Source organism: Prionailurus viverrinus, chromosome D1 (assembly GCF_022837055.1).
Source record: "Prionailurus viverrinus isolate Anna chromosome D1, UM_Priviv_1.0, whole genome shotgun sequence".
Classification (NCBI taxonomy): Eukaryota; Metazoa; Chordata; class Mammalia; order Carnivora; family Felidae; genus Prionailurus; species Prionailurus viverrinus.
Window position 1 is genome coordinate 96,998,802 of NC_062570.1, and position 19,882 is coordinate 97,018,683.

The 19,882-nt window shown below is 56.1% G+C and overlaps 1 protein-coding gene across 1 annotated transcript in view; it reads right to left on the minus strand.

Annotated features, from left to right (window-relative positions):
- Nucleotides 1-3,950, minus strand: part of ALX4 (ALX homeobox 4) — a 42,263-nt gene extending 38,313 nt beyond the window's left edge. Inside the window, exon 1 of the mRNA XM_047823549.1 lies at nt 3,494-3,950. Coding sequence (XP_047679505.1) covers nt 3,494-3,950 — 457 coding nt within the window. The remainder of the gene's footprint in view (nt 1-3,493) is intronic.
- Between the last annotated feature and the right edge of the window lie 15,932 nt (nt 3,951-19,882).

Here is a 19,882-nt window from a genome sequence, read left to right on the forward strand (position 1 = left end):
GTCGGCGCGGGGAAAGAAATGCCCTTAGTATTCAAACGCTGCGTCTAATTCGACAATCCGGAGCAGCGGTTCGGCCGCGCCCCAGGGGTCTCGGGCCTGGCCCGCGTCTCCCGACCTCTGAGCTCCGTGCGCTTCTCTCGGGGGCCGGGGCCAGGGCCGAGGGGATGGCAAGGTAGCGGCTAGCAACGAAAACCTTCGTGCACCGAATCGAAAGCGAAAGAGAAGGAGGGAGCAGGGCTGCTCTCCCGAAGCGTCCCGGGGCGCGTGGCCGAGGCCTGGCGCGCCGGCCGCGGCTCGCGGCTCGGGCTCGCGGCTCGGGGAGGCGGCCCGGGGTTTGGGGGCGAGGCGCCGGGGACCTCACTCTCGCGACGAGGAAGTTCTTTGCGCCGCTGAGAAACGTAGGGTCTCCAACCTGGCGTGTCTGCTGGGGCCCACGGGCCCAAGGACGGGCCAGGGACCAGCAAGGACTTCGAAGGCCGAAGTGCGCACCCGGCGAGGTCGTAATTGCAGCAGGCGCGTTCGTAAAATCGAAATTGTGCCCTGCACCCGGGGGAACTGCGGAGTCATCTTGTTCATCTCAGGCCTGCAGCTTGAGAGGATTCTCACCTCCACTTTCTGCAACTCCGAGAAGACCGGGCGGGCGGAGACTGGAGGCGGCTTCCCCGCCGCCGCGCGCTCTCTCCGCATGGCCCTAGCGCAGTCCCCAAGGCCCGCACCTCACTCGCCCAGGGGCGCTCGGACGCGAGGAGTGGTTCCCGGGGCTGAGGTCCCGGAGGAGGCCTCCCGAGCCTCGCCTCCGGCTAGTTGCAGTTATGCAGATCGAGAACCCGGCTTCCAGCCGCGGGACCAACAGAGCGGGGAGGGAGGTTTCCAAGTCCAAGCTACCCGCGGTCAGCCCGACAGCAACCGCGGTAGAGCCTAGTGCAGGAGGCCTTGACTACTTCCGCCTTTCCCGAGCTCCTGGGAATATCCCCAGGCTTTTTTCTTTGAACCTCATTTACCCCCTTTTGAGTCCACACCCTCCAAGCGTGGGAGAGAACTGTCCCCAAGGTGTGCCTCAGTCTCCCACAGAGCCATCTCCAGAGGCCCTCCTCCTAGCAGCCTCTGTAAAGGGCAGAGCCTCACCTCTGGGTGTCTAGGTTTCCCATCTCGGACTTAATGTGCCTAATCTCCTTTTTATAGGGGCCAGAAACCTCCTGGCCAGGGAAGAATACACAGAGCTGTGTGTTGTTTGTGGCTCTGCCCTCCATCTCAGGCAGCAGGGGCATGGGGGTCCTGTAGCTGATGCTGGCCTGCCTTTCGTCCCAACCTGCAGCCTATGGCTTTGCCCACAGCAGGGGCAAAGACTTGGGTGTTCACAGGTTCCCAACAGCACAGAGGCTGAGGATGGAAACCTGGAGGAGGGTACACTACACTCTTGCTCTCTCCCTTGCTCCGGGGTTGGGGGGCACTTACCACCCAGTGATGTAAGTTATCAACATTCTCTCCCTGTGATGCAGATGAGGAAAAGGGCTTCAGAGGAATTACTTGCTCTACTGGCTAAGGCGAGTAGAGGAAGGGCCAGGCTGGTGTGTGGGGGCCCAGCAGGGCTCGAAGAGGGTGTCCAGAGGGGGCCAGCCCTCCCCCCACCTCCCCCCTGGACCTGAAGGCATCTTCCAAAGAAGAGGCTGGAGACAGCTTGGGACCTCTTCTTATGTAACGCTTCTTCCTCCTCAGAAGCCCCACTGGTGAATTTTTGAAAACATGCAAATCCAGTGCAGTGGGAGAGAAAACACATCAGGCTCCTGGCTTTGCACAGTGAACCTCCACGGGTCTCCCAGGCCGTGATTTGCTCTCGCCTAATAGTCCTCTGCGACAGGGACAGGGACGAGGAGGGGCCTGGGCAAGGCCAGGAGGAGGGAGCCTGAGCCGAGGCGCTGGCAGGCGGGTGCCTGCTGACAAGGGCTGACAGCCCCCGCCTGCCTGAGTACCTGTGTGGAGCTGTGAGTGTCTGTGATCTGAGTGCCTGATCTCATTCCAACAGGAAGGTGGAGAGGAAAGGTGGAGGAAGTGGGGAAAGGCCACCGGAACTTTCTAAATCTGCTCTCAGTCCTGTCCTTGGGGTTTGGGAGTGTGTGACTATGTGTGAGGCCACACGAGTGAGTGTATTTGTGTGTGACCATGTTGGCTCACGAGGAAGAGGTTGTGTGTGTGCGCAGACTCAAGTGTATGATTGTGTAAAAATGTTTGTGTCAATAACCACCTAAAGAACTGGTTCAGAGCCTCTGGGAAAGCTAGTTTGAACGTAGGAAAGTGCGTGCCACGGGCTGTTTTCCTGAGGCTGTTCTAGTCACCGAGGCCTCCACCATGTCCTATGTCTCTCCATCCAACCTTGGTCCCTCCATCCAGCCTGGGCCCGTGCAACCAAAGTCATTGCTCTGTCAGGACCAGCTGATCTCCAGGGCACTGCCTGAAGGCCAAGGTCTCAGGGAGAGTGTGTACCCAGGGTTCCTAGCCCAGGGAAAATTTTTCCCTCCCTTCTGGGTTGTTTTCTCTGCTGGCTTGGGGCTCATCAATCCGGATTCAGTGGGAGGGAAGGCCTATAGGCTCCTGAGCTGCTCTGGTCTCAGGCAGCCCTATCTTCCACCCTCTGGGGGCCCAGGCCTAGGACGTCCTGCCTGTGAGCTCAAGGGGGCTTGGAGGTCATTTAGGCCTCGGGTTCCCTGGGGGCCCAAATCAGGACCCAGAACCTTCCCTCTTCCCCCAGCACCGCCCGGCCTCGGGCTCTGCAGTTCCCTGACTTCTTGCGGGTCGGTCCTAAACCGTTGTTCCCAGGCCAGTCGCCCCCCAGGTTGGCCACAGGAGAAACGCTTGGAGCGTGAGCCGGCCTGTCTCTCCGCGGCGAGCCGCGCTTGCGGGGCGTGTGGGTTTGTGGGGTGGCGAACTGGGGTCTTCGATGACTCCGGGCGCCGGGAGCCCAGCACCCGTGTGGCCCCCTGTGCCAGGGCATCCCGGGCTTCGCCGACTGCGCCCCGGGCTCCCAGAGGGCTCGGCACCTGCGACGCTCCCACCTGCAGCGCCGCCCGAGGAGCCTCCCTCCAGGCCTGCGGGGAGCGAGGCCTCCGCAGCCCCGGAGCCCCGCGCGCGAGCGCTGCACCGGGACTGTTGGCCTCGGCGCGCCCGGAGCCCCTGCGAAGCGTCCGCTTCAGAGGCGGCCCCGAAAGCAGCGCAAAGCGAGTGGTTCGGCGAAGACGGGGAGAAACGAACTCCAGGTCGTCTTTAACAGCCCAAACGCTCCGAGCCCTCGGCTGGAGGATACGAAGGTGGCAGGACGGATCCCATGGTCCCCTCGGAGCAGTCGGTTCCTATTTGCCGACCCAGAGCCACCCCACTGCTCGGCCCCGCGCCTCCCCAGCCCGCCGAGTCCGGCCTCGCGAAAGCCAAGTGGGCTTCAAGGGCTCCGAAGCCTCGGTCCCGGGGTCCCCAGCCCTGAGCGCCCCGCACGTGCACTCACCGTAGCAGGGGACCTGCAAGGCCGCGTTGTGGCCGCCGCTGCCTTCCTGGATTTTGAGGCTGCCGTCCGGGGGCGTCTTGCAAGCGCCGCGCTGCAAGTAGAGATGCGGTTGCTGCGCGGGCGGCTGTGGCTGCGGCTGCGGCTGCGGCTGCGGCTGCTGCGGGGCCGGCGGCTGAGGCTGGGGCTGGAACTTGTTAAAGGAGCCCCGCGCCCCGGCGCCGCTCTCCAGGGGTGCCGCCAGGTCCTGCTGCCCCGCGCCGTAGCGGGCCCGGCTCTTGGCGTCTCCGAATCCCTGTCCTTTGGCGGCGGCCGATAGGAAAGTTGTGCCGAACTTCTCGCCGCCGGGGTATGCCCTAAAAGGCGAGGAGCCCTCCCGGCTCTGCGACACCGGGCTGTAGTAGGCGTCCATGGCAGCAGCCGGCGACTCGCAGTAAGACACACAAGTCTCAGCATTCATGCCTGGCCTGCGCGGGCGACGGGCGGGGGCGCGAGCGAGAGCGCGAGGACGCCACCGCGCGCCTTGGCCGGGAGTTTGGAGAGGCGAGGAGGCGGTGGCCTTGCGCTCCGCGCCGGCCTGCTCGCTCTCCCTCCTCCCCTGCGCTTCTCTCTCTCTCTCTCTCTCTCTCTCTCTCTCTCTCTTTCTCTCTCTCTCTCTTTCTTCCTCTCTCTATGTCTCCCTCTCTCTCCCTCTCTCTCTCCCCCCTCCTCCTCCTCTCTCTTCCTTCTCCCTCCCCACAGCTGGCCCAGGGAAAGAACGGAGGGCTGTAAAAAGATTCAGATGTTTGGGAAAGTTGACCAGATCTCCCAAACTCTCTTAAGGTTTTGAAGGGGGGGGGGGAGAGTGAATTCCACCCCCCAAGACTCTCTCCTTCCTTCTCTCCATCTCCCTCCACCCCTACTCTCCTTCCACTCCCTGCTCCTCCCTTCCTCTTTCTTAAGGAGATGCTACTAACTCGTTCGCTAGGGATTAAACCTGGAGGCACCCGAGGACCTTTCGGATTCTAGGGATTCTAGGCCCGGAGAGGTGACGGGACCCCCAGGACTCCTGAGGCTAGGCAGAGAATTGGTGGGTCCACGGTTTGGCCTAGGGGAGGGGGGCAGGCAAAACTTTAGTGACAGATTAAAAGAAAGAAAGAAAAGAAACAAAAACACCCAACAGGTTTTCACGTGGAGTCTGAAGGGTCTCTAGCCTCCCGATATGGGTGAGTCCTTTGGACACTTGCCTCCAAATTTGTGGGTGCAGCTCTGGGCCTTCCCACTGGTGCCCTTTCCTCTGTTTCCAACCCCTCTTCCCCATTTGCAGTCCCTCCGTGAAATTAACATGCACACCAAGCACTAGTCCCCTGTGGGGCCACTTTCCCGTCTTATTAACTATTTCCCTCCCCTGGAAGGGTGTTGGGTCTGGGTGCAGAGGGGCCTGTGTTCACTCAAGCACCGGAGAGACCCTCGATGGGCCAAGTTGGGGAAGCCTTACGGCTCGGTCCCCTCCCTCCCCTCCTGGGACAGAGCCCTTCTCTCCCCAGCACTGCACCCAACCCAGGGGATTTTCCGGTCTTGGTCTGGGGTTGAGAGCAAGGGGCTGGGAGACCTGCTGGCTGCACCTGGTCTTCACAGTCACCTGCTCGGGGCTTGGGGTAAGGGTGAGGCAGCTTCTTCTCTCTCTACACTCACTGTCTCCGACCTGAGACCGAAGGCTTGGATTTGATGGGTTGTGGTTTCCCTAGGCGATGACGCGGGGCACACTGGGACCAGTCACAGCAAGGGAAAAGAACTTTTAAGGTGCGTCCAGCCCTTTCCCCAGGGTTAGTCATCGATTGTATCTCACAACAACTGTGAGTGGTGGGAAGTTGGGGCCCCCAATTTTCGATGAACAAACCGAGGCTCAGACAGGTGTGGTCACTTGGCTGAGGCCCGCCTTGGACACCATGCCGTGGCTAGTCCCTCCACGGTCCAGGGATGGCATCGGGGACAGCGAAAACGCCAAGCGCAGAGGAGACGGGTCTCCCACTGGGGAATGAGTCAGTTTGAAGGAGACCGCTCAGAGCAGCCTATGACAAACTGCAGGGAAAATCCGCGGATTGAGGACTTCCCTCAAGGGAGGCTGGGGATGGGGTGAGCAGTAAAGGGGCAAAGTAAAACGAGAGAGGGCCTGAGCATCGTGAACCCAGGCACGTGGGTCGGAAATCCATTTTCTGAACCTACCATATCCCAAAGAAAAAAGACCTGGGGGGGGGGGTTGTGCCTCTACTCCCAACCTCATCCGGGCTAATCCTCACCCCCACCCCACTCCCTTGGTATCTCTGCTCCTTGCTCTGCCTCCGGCCGCCGACTGCTCAATCCCACATCTGGTTTCCATCGCGGCTTACCTTGAAGTGCTCGTTAATAAAGATATTCCGAAAACCTAGGCCAGGGGTGCGCGGGTCCGAACCCCTCCCCCCGCCCATGGGGACCTGAGCGGCTCTGGCCCGCAGACGTAAGCCATGCAGATATAAGTCATCTTATATTTATTAAGCACCTATTGTGCCAGAAGCCATCCACAGGTCGTGCCCCAACCCCCACCCCCACCCCCAAACAGTGTGTGGCAATGCTCACCTTGTCCTACCCATTTTGCAGATGAGGAGACTGAAATTCAGAGAAACCATCTGATTTTCCAGCCTCAGATAGTAAAAAGTGGATGAGCTTCCCATTGTCCCAAATGTTCCTGTCCAATTTCTTTCAGTTCTTAGAAACTGCCAAGTTCTGCCTGCGCACAGCAGTTTAGGGGTTTCCTCTGCCTAGAACTCCCCAATCTGGAGCCTGTGCTTTTGTCTCATTAATGATCTGGGGTCCAGCTAGAGTCCCTTCCTCCAGAAAGCCTTCCCACGCCACCCAATGGGATTTGGTTCTCCCACGTGCTGAGTCTCTTTCTTGGACCTTGTTGTCTAGTTTGATCAGGTCAGTGTGAATCTTTTTTAAAAAAATTTTAAACATGTTTATTTATTTTTGACACACACACACACACACACACACGCACGGAATGTGAGTGGGGGAGGGACAGAGAAAGAGGGAGACACAGAATCCAAAGCAGGCTCCAGGCTCTGTCAGCACGAGTCCGATGTGGGGCTCGAACCCACGAACCCAAAGCCGTGAGATCATGACCTGAGCCGAAGTCGGATGCTCCACAGACTGAACCACACAGGCCCCCTGGGTCAGTGTGAATCTTGACCTCACCGGTCAGAGGCTCCTAGAGGACAGCCTCGGCCACGCCTGGTGCCGCACAGATATTTGTGAAATAAAATACTGAAGCCCGAGCTGTGGACCCAGGGTTCCATCCACTGCCCGTTTTTGCCATACTAGCTCCTGCTAGTTCAAGGGTCTTTGGTTTCCTTTAGCCAAAAGCAATCAGTTGCTCTCCCTCCCCCTCCTCAGGAATGAAGCGACAGAATTAAGAGCCTGCCTCTCTGAGGCTGCACGAAAATAGTGAGCTCACTTAGAACAGGGGCCCGTCCTGTTTTGTTTGCTACGGGTCTTGACACATCGTGGGTCCTCATAAAATGCGTGTTGAATGGACCATCGAAAACGGCATGCGGTCCAGCAGCGTCCTGGCGAATCTTTGCCAAGGAGTGCCCGAGGAGCAGGCTGCCCTCGTCCAGGAGCCGCCTGGACACCTACAGGGTGGTGGCAACCTCTTCCACTTCTCCCCCAAGATTCCAGGCCCAGGCAAGAAGAGAAGAGCACGAGCATCGAAATGCATGGGTGCAAGGCAGGCACAGGTGTAACCGCGACATTCTCCGGTAACCTCTGCCCCACGGCATGCTCTCAGTGCCAGAAAACCCGAGTCCCGGGAAGCTTTCTGTGGGCGCTCAGCCCTTTCCTCGGCTACCTGGGAAATTGCAAACCCTGAGCACTCGGGACACAGCATTTGGTGCCCTCAGCTGGAGCCCCTTCTAGGCACGGAGCTCCTTCTTGGAACCAGCACGACTGCCTTCTACCTTTCTACATTGTATCGTATGCATGGACTCAGAAAGAGTGAGCACTTGGCTGGGAGCGAGGAAGCCAGTGCCTGTGTGTGGGTTTGCCTGGGATCTGGTGACAATAGGCGGGGCATGGTTTCCCTCATGAAAACCATCACCGACCCCCTCTCCCAAGTCCCTACAAACACACCTTTCAGGAGAGAACACTAATAAGAGTAGCTGGTTGTTTCTGTCTGTGCGCATTCAATCATTTGTGCGTCCACCAGCCCGCCCATCTGCCCATCGTCCGTCCATCCATCCATCCACCCATCCTTCCTTTGCTAAAAGCCAAGCCACTCAGTTCCCCCACTAGGCTTGCCAGCCATCTGAAGCCAGGTTTTGGCCCAGCCTCTGCTCTCCCGGTGAGTTTTTTCTCCTGCAGCCAACACTCCCCCTGGCTTGCTGTTTGTCTTGAAGTTGCCCCAGCTGCCCTTGACACCCTGGCTTGGCCATATCTCTGTACTTCCCGTTACCTCACCGCATACCGGGAATGATGGGGGTCAGCAGGGCCCTCTGCTTTAAGTCCTGCACCCCCACCCCTGGCAGGCACATCCCCCGCCGCCCGTCCCCTTTCCCTCCCTTTTGCAACTCCCGCTCAGCCCTCCTGGAAGCAGTTCCCCTCTTTTGAGGGCTCTGCACACAACTGGGGGAAGGGAAATGCTGAAGAAAAGCCTTTCTTTGTCAAGGCTGAGTGTCCAGTGCCCCCTCCTCTGGGAGACCTTCCTTCACCACCCCAGCTACTGCTCGGTCACATTTGCCTGTTTACTTCTTCCATAGTATCTATCCCGGGCTGATATTATCCCCACATTCGTTGATCTACTTGGTTTATTGTTTGTCTTCCTACTGGAACGTGAGTTCATGGCTACTGTCTCCCACAGTTGGGAGTACCGTGCCTCGCACATAGCACCGCTCAGTCATATCTTTTGAATGAATGGCTGAAGGAGTGAATAAACCAATGGATGGATGCATGAAGGAATGAATAGCAGGAGAGTGTGCTTCGGGACTGGAGGGTAGCTGCCCAGTCCCGCTGGTTCAAGGTTGGAACTCTTGAGATCAGGCATGTAGGAATGAGTTGGTTAGAAGGTCCCGGACTGGGGGGGGAAGAAGGCACAGCAGACACGCCTTTCTTTCGGAGGGAAGGGTGGATTTGGAGCCATTCCTTTGGTCAGAGCTCTCCCCCACACACAAACCGTGGAGCTCAGGGCCTGGGCACTTTAGCCCTGGCTGGCAGACTGGCTTATCTTCTACGTGACTTCTGACTGCCCCAAGCCTCAACGTCCAGTGTGAGCAAAATGGGGACCATACCCACCTCAGCGAGTGCGTACTCTACTTGGCTGGAAGTTGCCCCTCCTCCGTAAGTGGCAGGAGGCAACAAACACTGGAAGTTTGGGGCGGACGAGAGGACGTTTTGGGCACCTGCGGAATGGGCAGGAAGAGTCAAGCTATAAACTGGGGAGGACAGGACTCTTATAAATCTTGCACAGGAGCCCTCCCTGCCCTGCAGACCCCTGTGCACAAACCTCACGCTCTGGAAATACCAATATTAGCAACAATGTGGTGCACAACTGTTACAAGTAAGTTCTTGCACACTGAGATCTTTGCAGTCCTCCCAATAGCCCCATGGTGGTACTATTATTCTTATTTTACAGTCATTACACCACCGAAGCACAGAGAAGTGAAGCAATTGGTTCCTGTCATCAGCAAGGCAGAGGACTTGGGATTCTAACTCAGGGATCTCACCTCAGCACCCGTGCTTCAGATCGCTTTGCATTGTCAGAGATCTCTGTAACCCAGTCTGGTTCTCAGAGATCTCTGGGGACGGGCGGGTCCACTGGTTCCCGAGCCCCTGGCCTGCAGGGTGCACCGAGCGGCTCTCACTTCTCCGCTGCCGAAGGTGCCGGGCGTGACAGAAGTGAGCCGGGCCGGGTCTCGGCGCGATCGCCAGCCCCAGCCACACGCGCGGACCCACCGACATCCAGCCTCCCAGACCCCGCCCCAGTCTCCCCGAATGCGGACACCGAGGCACCTGCGCGTTCCGCTCCCGAGGCGGCTCTGCCCTCGGGCCAGCCGCGCCCCCTATCGGGCGGAGGCAGGGAGGGTGGCACTGTCCCTCCGAGGTTCTCCAGAACCTCCGAGGCCGCGGCGAAGGGGGGCGCAGGACTCGGCAGGCGGGGGCCAAAGTGCGCCCAGCTGCCCTGCGGAAGGCGCGGGGTCTCTTAGGAGCGTTGAACCCGCGGGAGGATCCAGCCAGAGGGCGCGAGACCAGGTCCCCGCCTGCCCTTCCTGCTTGGCAGGACTTGTTACCCCGTTTCAGTGCTTAGCCTTTCCCGATGTCCCGGACCCCCATCGCTCCCAGGCTGCGAACGCTCGGGAATTCGGAATTCGGCGCGGGGAGGTGCCTTCGAGGGCAACCACCTCCCTGTCACCTCCTGCACTATTTTTAATAAGGCCCGGGAGCCAGGGGGTCGAAAGGAAGCCTGCGTCCAGGGGCATAGCTTTCTGCATTAATCCGAGAGTGGCGCGGACGGAGAAGCCAGTCGTTCTAGAGTGCTTGTCACACACAATTCGGCCTGGGGCGTCGAAGAAGTACAAAGCGGGAGGGACGGAGGTTTTTACAAAGGACCAACCCCGCCGCCTGCGCCCCGCCGGGCCGCACACCTTTGCCCATCCAGACGCGCTTCCAGGGTCTGTCCCCCGCGCGTTCGGGCCGCCGGGCGTCTCCACTTCCCCGCGCGGGGCTGCGGGTCCGTCCGAAGGCGCAGGCCCCGCCACGCAGCCGGGTTCCCTGCCCTCCCCTCGCGAGCGCCAGGCGGGGAGAGAGCTCTGAGGGCCAGCGCAGGTGGCATCTGGGGAGCCCCGTGGGAAAAAGCTCACGAGAGGGGGTCTGCACTCTGCCGGGGGCGATTGCCTTCGCTCCCCGAGCCGGAGAGGACCTTGTTAGAACCGGAAGTCTTCAGCCGAATTCTGATCCAGGGCACCCCCTGAATATTGGTTACAGCCCAGGAGGACACGGATAATTTAAATCTACAGATAATCTCAAACGCTGAAGCCCCAGCCAGGTGTTTGGACTGAAGCTCCCTGTGCATTTTTTCTCCCCGTCCTTTCTCTCCTGAAAGGCAGTCCTTAAGGTTTCAAAAAGTGGCTGGGAAAGACCGGCCATGGGAAGACGGAGGCCCAAGCACACCGCCTCATATACACAGGGGTCCCCAGGCATCTCAAGGGCAGAAATGAGGTCTCAGTTTCTTGAGATGCTTGCTGGGAGGAGAGGATCTGCCCTTGCTCGGCCAACCCAGGGAAGCTCTAGGAACTTTGTGCCCATTACTCTGATCAGAAGACAGAGGAATCGGCAAGAGATGGAGAAGTGTTGACAGCTAGGGGGATTGGAGACCTCCCTCACATCGCGGTCTGCCTGTCCTTGGCAATGGGGAGGGGGCTGGAAAAGGCGGGGTGGGTGGGGAGGGAGGAGGGGGCAAGGTGCCCTGACAGCAATTCCGTTAGTGGTCCGGAGACCAGCTTTAGATGCAAGTTTGAATCCCAGCTCTGCCACTTTGGGGCTGTGTAGTGTGGGCTAAGTGACAGCTTTCATGAGCTTCAGTTTGCTCTTCTGCAAAATGGGGATAAACAATAGCACCTGCTTCATGGAATAGCTGTAAGGATGAAGTGAGATCATACTCACACAGGCTTAAGCATTTTCCGGTAACAACAGTGATCACCTCCTTTCCATTTTGGAGACCCTGTGATTTTAAACATCATAGCCCAGCCTTAGAGAACCGGAAATGACCATGTGGGGTTTCTGTCCTTCCACCTTTGGGGAAATGGGTCATATTCATCCTCCTCTCTGACCATAGCTCTTCCGTGGATCAGTCAGGTTCCTGTCAAAGCACCAGGAGTGAAAAGGCGGAAGGAATTCGTAGCTCCCAGGGTCCTGCCCTTCCTGCAGCGGGTGCCAGTGGTTGGTGAAGGGTGTGTGCTGTGTGTGTGTGTGGGGGGGGGGGGAGGAGTGTGGGGGGAGTCTTGAGGGGAGGAGGGGAGCGCTGCCCTCCGCGTCCCAGCTCCACCCCACCTGGCACTTCACCTCCCTCCATTCTCTCTGTGAGCTCACTGTGCTGTGAGGTGGGGTGTGAATCCCCGTCTATAGCCTGGGAAATGGAAGCCCAGAGAGGTGACCCCCCCCTTGCCCGGAGTCACATTGCCCACAGAGGTCAAGTTGACTCTCATACTGGGAGCTTTGGGCTCCCTCCCAAGCCTGGTATTTTTGGCTCGGCAGCCATAGCAGGCTGGGGCCTCACCGTGGGGGTGGGGGAGGGGGTCTGGCATTTACATCCCTGGCCTGCACCCCACCCCCCACCCTGACAGTCTCAGGCCAGCCTCCGGAGGGAGGGATCCTGGCCCTAGCACCTGTCATAGGCGGCAGCCAGAGCGCACATTCTGATCCCATAATCCGGAGGCTTGTGATTGGCAGGGAGGAGGCGGAGGAGGGGAAGGAAGGTGGGAGGGAGAATGCCGGAGAGAAAAATTTGAGCAACCCTAGAAACCGGAGGCAGAAGCAGAGATAGCTACAGAGCTTGGCACAGTGCCTGGCACATAGTAGGTGCTTAGTAAGTGGTGGTGGTGGTTCTATTTCTCTTGCCTCCTGCTCTCACCAGCTGCCTCCCAACCTCCTTACCCTCTCCATCCCGCAGGGTTGTATCTGAGGACCGGGGTCTGACCTGGACCCTCTCTCTCTCTCCTATGCTGCCTGCTGTTCTTCCTTCCCTGGGACCTGTGGGCGCACAGCACAGCTGGCCTCCCCGCACTCCCCTGGCAGGGGCCGGAGCCGGCCCAGAGCGCACATCTGTGGGCAAACTGGGATTACACCTCCTCCAGTCAACCTCTCCTCCCAGAGCTGAAGGGGTGGGGGGGGGGGGAAGGGAAGAAGGGGCCTTGACTGCCGAGGTAAGGGCGGAATTGCTCCAGCTAGGTGGTTCCCGAACACCCAGCCCTAGGGGGAGCCTATGGCAGCGAGGGCTCCCGGTTGCCCCGGGCCTGGAGTGTGTCGACTTGGAAAACTCCAAGGCAGTTGAGATAAAAGACACAACACATCTAGAGTCTCCCGCCGGGTTTGGGCCACCACCAGGGGACACAGGCGAGGCCCCGAGGTGGCGGCACTTTCTCTCAGTTTCTTGGGTACCTGTTCAGGTCCCGCACTCCTCTGTGCATCCGAGCAACACACTCTCGGAGGGCTGGAGGCTGAACAGCCCCAAGGGCTGGAGACTGAACAAGGCAGAGCAAGGCCAGGGTGAGGAGCCACCCGCCCGAAATACACGGGAAATAAAACCCCGCAGAGTGGGCCCTGGGACAGGCTTTGGCCCCTCGGTCCTCGAAGCGGCTGCGCAGTGAGTGACGCGCTGTGGGGCCTCGGACGCAAGCTTCCTCTCAGCCTGTTTCCCCAGCTGCTCTGCCGTCCTCAGGAGCGCTCCCGCTTCTAGCTACTTTGTCTAAATTGCATTCGTTTCCAGGTCGGAGTCGAGTTTGTCCGAGGGGGTAGTTGAAAATGCGCGCGCTCTCTGGAGCCGGGCGGAACTGGTTGCTAATCCCCGATCTGGGTGCGGATGTGCAGTCGTGGGCAAGTCAGTTCTCTCTGTGCCTCAGTGTCCTCATCTGTGAAATGGCGGTGGTTACTGCCGGTTCCTAGGGAAGAGATCACGTGGGCAGGCGATTCCTTGACCCCAGTTCTCATTTGCATCCGGACGGTGGCAGGATTTGCGGGGCTTGGAGGAACACACAGCTCTCGCACTCGTCAGGACCTAGTGTGCCACATTCAGGTTACCTGGTCGCTGGGTTCCTGGAGTTCTTCATTCTGCCCTGCTCTTGGGGCCACAGGACTCGCCCTTCAATGGCTCTTCTGGTCCCTAAGTGTGGCCAGTCAAATCCTTCCAACATTTGTCTCCTTTAAAATAATTCACCGGGCTCACCCTTTCCCTTTCTGAGCTAACTGACATGGTTTCAGTTTCTGGGGGATAAAATAAAATAAAATAAAAATAAAAATAAAATAAAATAAAATAAAATAAATAAATAAATTTAAATAAATAAATAAATAAATTTAAATAAATAAATAAATAATATAAATAAATAAATAAAATAAAATAAAAATTTGCTAATTATTGCACCCACAGTAGAATTGATGCCTATTTTCCTTTTTTTTTAAGGTGAAATTCACATAACATAAAATTAGCCTTTATAAAGGGAACCATTCAGCAGCATTTAGTACATTCGAAATGTCTTACAACCACCACCTCTGTCTTGTTCCAAAACATTTTCATCACCTCAAGAGGACCGATTTTCCTTTTTCAGCTCTGTCCCCAGGATGGAGTTGTGTGTAGGCAGACAAGCCAGATGCCAGGACTCCGTGCGTTTACAACTGCCCTTTTCAAAGCCTTTAAAAGGAGCTCAGTTTCTCAAATGATTTGCATGGTTGATCTCAGAGGACTCCGGGGCCACGACTAGGTGCTTTTTCAGAACCTGGGGAACCAATGTGTGTGTGTGTGTGTGTGTGTGTGTGTGTGTGTGTGTAGGGGAGGGATTATGGGACAGGGCACTGGAGCCAGGGCACTCAGTAGAAGGTGTTTGATGGTCCCGCTCATCCAAAGTATAAGTACAATTCTCATCCTGCAGGAGGAGGATGCTGCATATATAGTTTCACACAGACATTTCACATCAGTGACTTTTCACCATCTTGGGGGAGCCGTGTCTTTGGTAATCAGATGAAAGCAAAGGACCCTCTTTCTAGAAAGATGCAGGTAGATGTTACATTAGTTTTTCCAGGGCTGCCGTAACAAGTGACCACATACTCGGTGCCTTATAAGAAGAGAAATGTATTCTCTCACAGCTCTGGACACCAGAAGTCTGAAGTCAGCGAGTCATGAGGGCCGTGTTCCGGGAGAGGCTCCTTCCTTGCCTTTTCCAGCTCCTGGTGACTCCAAGCTCCCTGTGGCTTCCTTACTCCCACCTCTGCCTCTGTCTTCACATGACCTTCTTCTCTGCGTCTTCTCCTCTTCTGTGTCTTCTAAGGACATTTGTCGTTGGATTAGGGTCCACCTGGAGAATCCAGGATTGTCTCAAATGTCCTCCCCCCCCATATGGTCACACTTCCAGGTGCCAGGGGTTAGGACTTGGAGAGATCTTCTGTGGGGCTGTCATTTAGCCCAGCACAGGTGCCTACATCCAATTTTACACCCAACTTCAGGGATGTTCAGCATAAATGGTTCAGGCTAGGAGTCTCTGATTCAATGTGACAAAGGAATCCTTTGATGTCACTGTTAGAAAGGTAAAGAGCAAAGACACCACGCCGTGTCCACAGTTTTCCTTAAGGAAAGGAGCACCCACATATGGTTAAAAGGAAGAAACAGACCCACCATTCTGTCCCCGTGATATCATCTACCCTTTTGAGGGACGACATTCCAGAACAGAAGGCTAGAGACAGAAATCGGTTGCCTTTTTACAAAGAAGCCCTTGAAAAATGCAGCATCAGCCAGAATCTAAATTTGTGAAAATGGACCAACAGGAAATTTTGCCCTGTCAGACAAACTTCATAAAGACCCTGTAGGGGCTCTCCTGCTCAGAGAGGCCCTTTAAGAAAATTGCAGTTTTTAGTCAGACCCTGAGGGAAGTCTCACAAAGATCCTCACACTCCATCTCCTGGGGTGGTGACGGAAGAAACAAGCTTTTTCTCCACCCCCCCCTCCCCCCCAGGGAAGGGGAGCAGTGTGGAGAGGAATCAAGGCTGGGGAGAGGCTGTTCCCAGAGCTAGGGAACAGGACGGCCTCAAAGATAGAAGTGACAGCTCCCTCAGCTGAGTCCCCGGGTCGCCACCTGTGTCCTTCCTGCAGATCGGATTTATAGAGTGTAACATTTTAATAAAAAACACACACACCTTCCCATTTTAGTGCATTAAGAGATTTCTAACAAAACACTGTAATGTTGCTATAAATTTTTCTCCCGGCACCCTCAAAAGCTATAACTCAGCTCTAGCATTTCGTATTTAATGTTTATTTTGATGGCAACATTCCAGCCAGAGTAGGGGCTCAGGGTGGGGAGAGAGAAGGCAGGAAGGCCTCCTCTTTTCTAGCCACTAACTGTGTGATTTTAATGAAACCCCCACAAATTGGGGAGCTGACACTTGGAAAGGAAGGAGGGAAATCATGACATCTTATCTGGAAGTACCAGTGGCCTCAGCTCTAGGAAGAGCAGGGGTGGGGGGTGGGGGGGGGCAGGGGAGGCCCTGGCTGGGTCTTGCCCATTTGGGTCCCCAGAGGGTTTTCTGGAATGTCTCCTTCGCCCATGCCATGTGTTCTGTCTGAAATGCTCGTCTCTCCTCTCCCTAGCACAGAAGCCTCTTCTTCTGGAATTTTCTCCCACACCCTTTCTCTCCTGGAGTTATGGGCCTCTCCCCTGAAGAGTATTCATTCAATCCACTTATCACCTGTAACATAATCTCCGGCTGGAATGGACTCAGGCAAAAATGCTGAATGAACGGATGAGCAAGTGAAGTAAGACTGGTTGGAGAATTCCGTTTCACTACATCTGAGCTACCTCCCTGAAAGCAGCTGTTTTGGGGGCGGTTAATGCGTTTCCGCTTTAAAAGGGGATCTGAATAGTTTGACCTCATATGGAAGCCAGTTCATGGCCCCCTTTTCATTCCGAGTTGCTGTATTCCAAACATCTTACACTCAGGACACAGGTCAGAAGAGAGGTCAGTTAGGCCTCCTGGTTCCTTCCTTCGCCTCCAGGTAGAAACGAAAGGTGAGGTGCTATTCCAGACTCTCAAGGACGTGGCGGCCGCTTCCTGGAGGTTAAGGCTAAAGGGTCCGATTAAGGCTTAGCCTCCTCGCGCCTTGGCTGTGGGGCCTCCCCGGGACTCTCCTGCCACCAGCCTCTCCTTCTCGGAACCTCCCAGCCCCACCTGCCTGTCTTCCTTGGGGCCACTGGTCAGAGTCTGGGTTTGGGGGGAGGGGTGCCGCATCCCTGAAGCTTGTTCAAATGGCCAGTGGAGGTAATGAACGGAAAACATGCTTGTGAGCTGCAGAGGACTGCAGGCCCAGAGGATGGCACTTAACACAGTGAGTGTTCCAGCGGTGGAGAGGCACGTGGGTAGTGAGTGGGTCAGACACTGGAGTCAGAGTGGTTGGGGCTGTGTCACTCACTGACATGAGACCTCAGTTTTCTCATCTGTAAAATGGCAATAATTTTAGTAAGTGGGTCCTGGGGAGGGGGAGAGAAGATTATCCGAGAAAGTTCCTGGGCAGCGATTGGCATAGGTAAGCTCTCTACCCTCATTGTTTGGGATGGGAAGGGACCCGGCTGTATACCTGCCGCTCCCGGATCTCTGAGCATGGTCAGCTGGTCCGGCAGGGGTCCTGTTCCTCCTCCCCTACCTCTACCTCACACCCCTCCCCAGAAGGGAGAGTCGGCTTCTTGCAAGCTGCCTTACTTCTCCTTCTCTGTGGAGGAAAAGAACCAGTTTTTCACCAAGGGTTTGAATCCTGCCTCTGCCACTTATTCACTGGTCAACCTCAGGTGAGTTACTTAACCTCTCTGGGCCTCTGTTTTCCTATCTGATAACATGAGGATGGTAATGCTGGCCTTGATGCCTTGCTGTGAGGACCGAAGGTGATGACAGAAGGTGTGATATATAATGGGCACTTGATAAACGTTTTTTCTTTCCTCCCTTTCCCCAAGTAGATGGCAAGCAGACAGCGTGCCCGCTGCTCTGGACTGGACCTCCTGCTCTCCCAGGGCCCGCACACAGATGGTGCCTATTAGCTGCCGGGGATGGATGGACTAGTGAGAGCTGCATCGCCCATCCTGGGGAGCTCTCAGGGGGACACCTCGCTCATCCTGGCTTCGTTTTTCCTTTTGACGAACCCTCAGCCTGGCCCACGGCATTTAAAAGCTGAGATAAACAGTTCCAGGGCAAAGCCAGGGATCAGGGCTTTTTCCAAAGTGCTGGAAACCTTTGGCTCTTTCCAAAGTGTTTCTGAGCCTTTTAGGCCCCCAGCCTGCAAGCCCTCTAGCTTTAATGGGTGCTGAGCACTTTACACCCTGTGAAACCAGCGGCAAATGGTCCTGGCCTCTGATGTGCCATCCAGGCTGGCAGCAAGGCCCTGGCGCTCAGCCTCTGCCTGAGGAAATGAAAGCCTGATGGTGGCTGGGGGAGGAGATGGCACAGAAGCTTCCAGAAACAGCATAGCAGCTGGAACAAGTCAGGCCTTTGCCCAGTTGGGCCGCTCCTCGGACATCTCTCCCTTGCCAAATGGGGCAGCAAGACCTGCTTTTTTGGGTGAATTTCTGTCAACTCCCAGAAGCCCTTCCTGATCAGGCCGGTGAATCTGACCGATAGTGCTAATAATCAATTTCTTGAGCACCTATTATGAGTCAGACCCTAATCTCAGCTTGTTCCAGATTTGTGTCTGCTGGGGCACCTGGTGCGGGTTAACTCTCCCCAGGGACTCACTGTCCCTCACCTTCTTTAATTCTTCACAGCACTCATCACTGGCTGTCATTATCTGGCCTATTTCTCTGTTTACCTGTCTACGGTCTGTCTCCCCCATTATGACGGCAGGAACCTTATATATTTGTCCATACCCCGGGTCCTGGAGAAGTGCTTGGCACAGAGCAGGTGCTCAGTAAATATTTTATTATTTTATTTTTCATCTCAATGACTGGATGATCCTCAGAGCAATCAGAGGAAGGTATGATGATTGTCTCCATTTTACAGATAAGACAAATGAGGCAGGGAATTGGTCTGGAGCCTGGACAAAGGACATACAGTCAGGAAGGGCAGAGCTGAGATCGCAAACCTGGAATATGTGATGGAAATCTGTACTGTCCTTCCACCCTCCCTAGACCACCTTAACTTGCCCACCCGGCTTCCCTTCAGGTGAACATTCTGTTGGGAACAGAAGGCCTTGTCAAAAATGGAAACTTGATTCCCTTGCGTTCGAAGAAACATTTCCCAAATATTTGTATTCACGATCCTACGATATCTTGTTTTCTTCAGTTTTCACAGAAACCATTCAGGTTGTTACCATTACGCACCGTTTTATAATGAAGAAATCAAAGCTCAGAGAGGTTGGCCGCTTGCTAAAAGACACACAGTGAGGAAGTGGCGGAACTGGCATTCAAGTCTGGATCTGGCCGGAAAGGCTGTGCACATCTTGCCTTTTAGGCACATGCGCCCCCCCCCCCCCGCCCCCCCCCCCCCCGGGGAATCTGAGTGATTCCAGGCTCACACAGCCAGCAAAGGGCAAAGCAGAAATCACGCCAGGGGTTGGGATGGCACATTTGGTCCTCCTGCCACAAATCGGTATTGCAGCCTAGAAGCCAGGTGGGCAGAAGGAAGGCACCAGGGCCCTGAGTGCATGGTGTGGATGCCTGGAGGGTCAGGAATTGGCAAAGGGTGATGGGCTCTCCATCAAGGAGACTCACAAGACTGCGTGTGTGTGTGTGTGTGTGTGTGTGTGTGTGTGTGTGTAAAATACTAATGCCTGAATATTCATAGTCTCTTGATCCCCACCGTGGATCAGAGGAATTGTGGAGCAAGGAAGAGGGACAGAGAAGCCAGAAAAAATGGCTGCATTTACACGGGAAAGGCTGCAGGGACGTGGGAAGTAGGAACAGTACAGACGGGCGAGGGTTGAAAGAGTGGGGTTGAGGATCTGCAGTCAGGAGAGAGGGGAGACGAGGAGGGAAGCCGCCAGGTCCAGGAGCCCTGGGAGCTGAGGGGGGAGCAAGAGACGTTCAGATGGTTTTGGTGTTATGTATTATGAATATAATTTCCCCGTTCTTGTGAGTCTGCAGTAAACATTTTAACGGAATTTCAAGTTGGTTTTGGATGCTGGCCGATGCTTCTCTGATTGAGGTTCTGTGTCTAGACGAGCCATGAGCCTGGCTTTCGAGAGCTAAGGTGTCTGTGCGGCTGTGTTCTCTACATGTGTGCACATGTTTGCACATGCGTGTATTCACATGCATGTAGGACGTAACTGGAGGTGTATGCGTGCGCGTGTGTGTGCTGGGGGTGCACTGCTCAGCCCCAAACTGCGAACACATCCTGTACTCAGGAGTGGAGTCAGAAGCTGGGAGCATCTGGAAGGTTTGAATCAGGAGAAGCCCCCCACCTCCCCTTTTGGAGAATCGGCATTTGCTATGGGATATGGAGCAGGACGTGGGGGAGACCAGCTCAGAAAACACAAAATGACCTCTAAGGGGACTTAGCTGAGAGAGGAACAGAGAGCAGAGAAGGAAGGAACCAGGTGACAGGACGGGGAGAGTGGGAGGTTCTAGAGGTTGGTGAGGTGCACCCAGTGAGGCTGTCCTTGCCTTTCCCCTGTCTCCCCACGCTCAGTCCCTCCACCCCCCG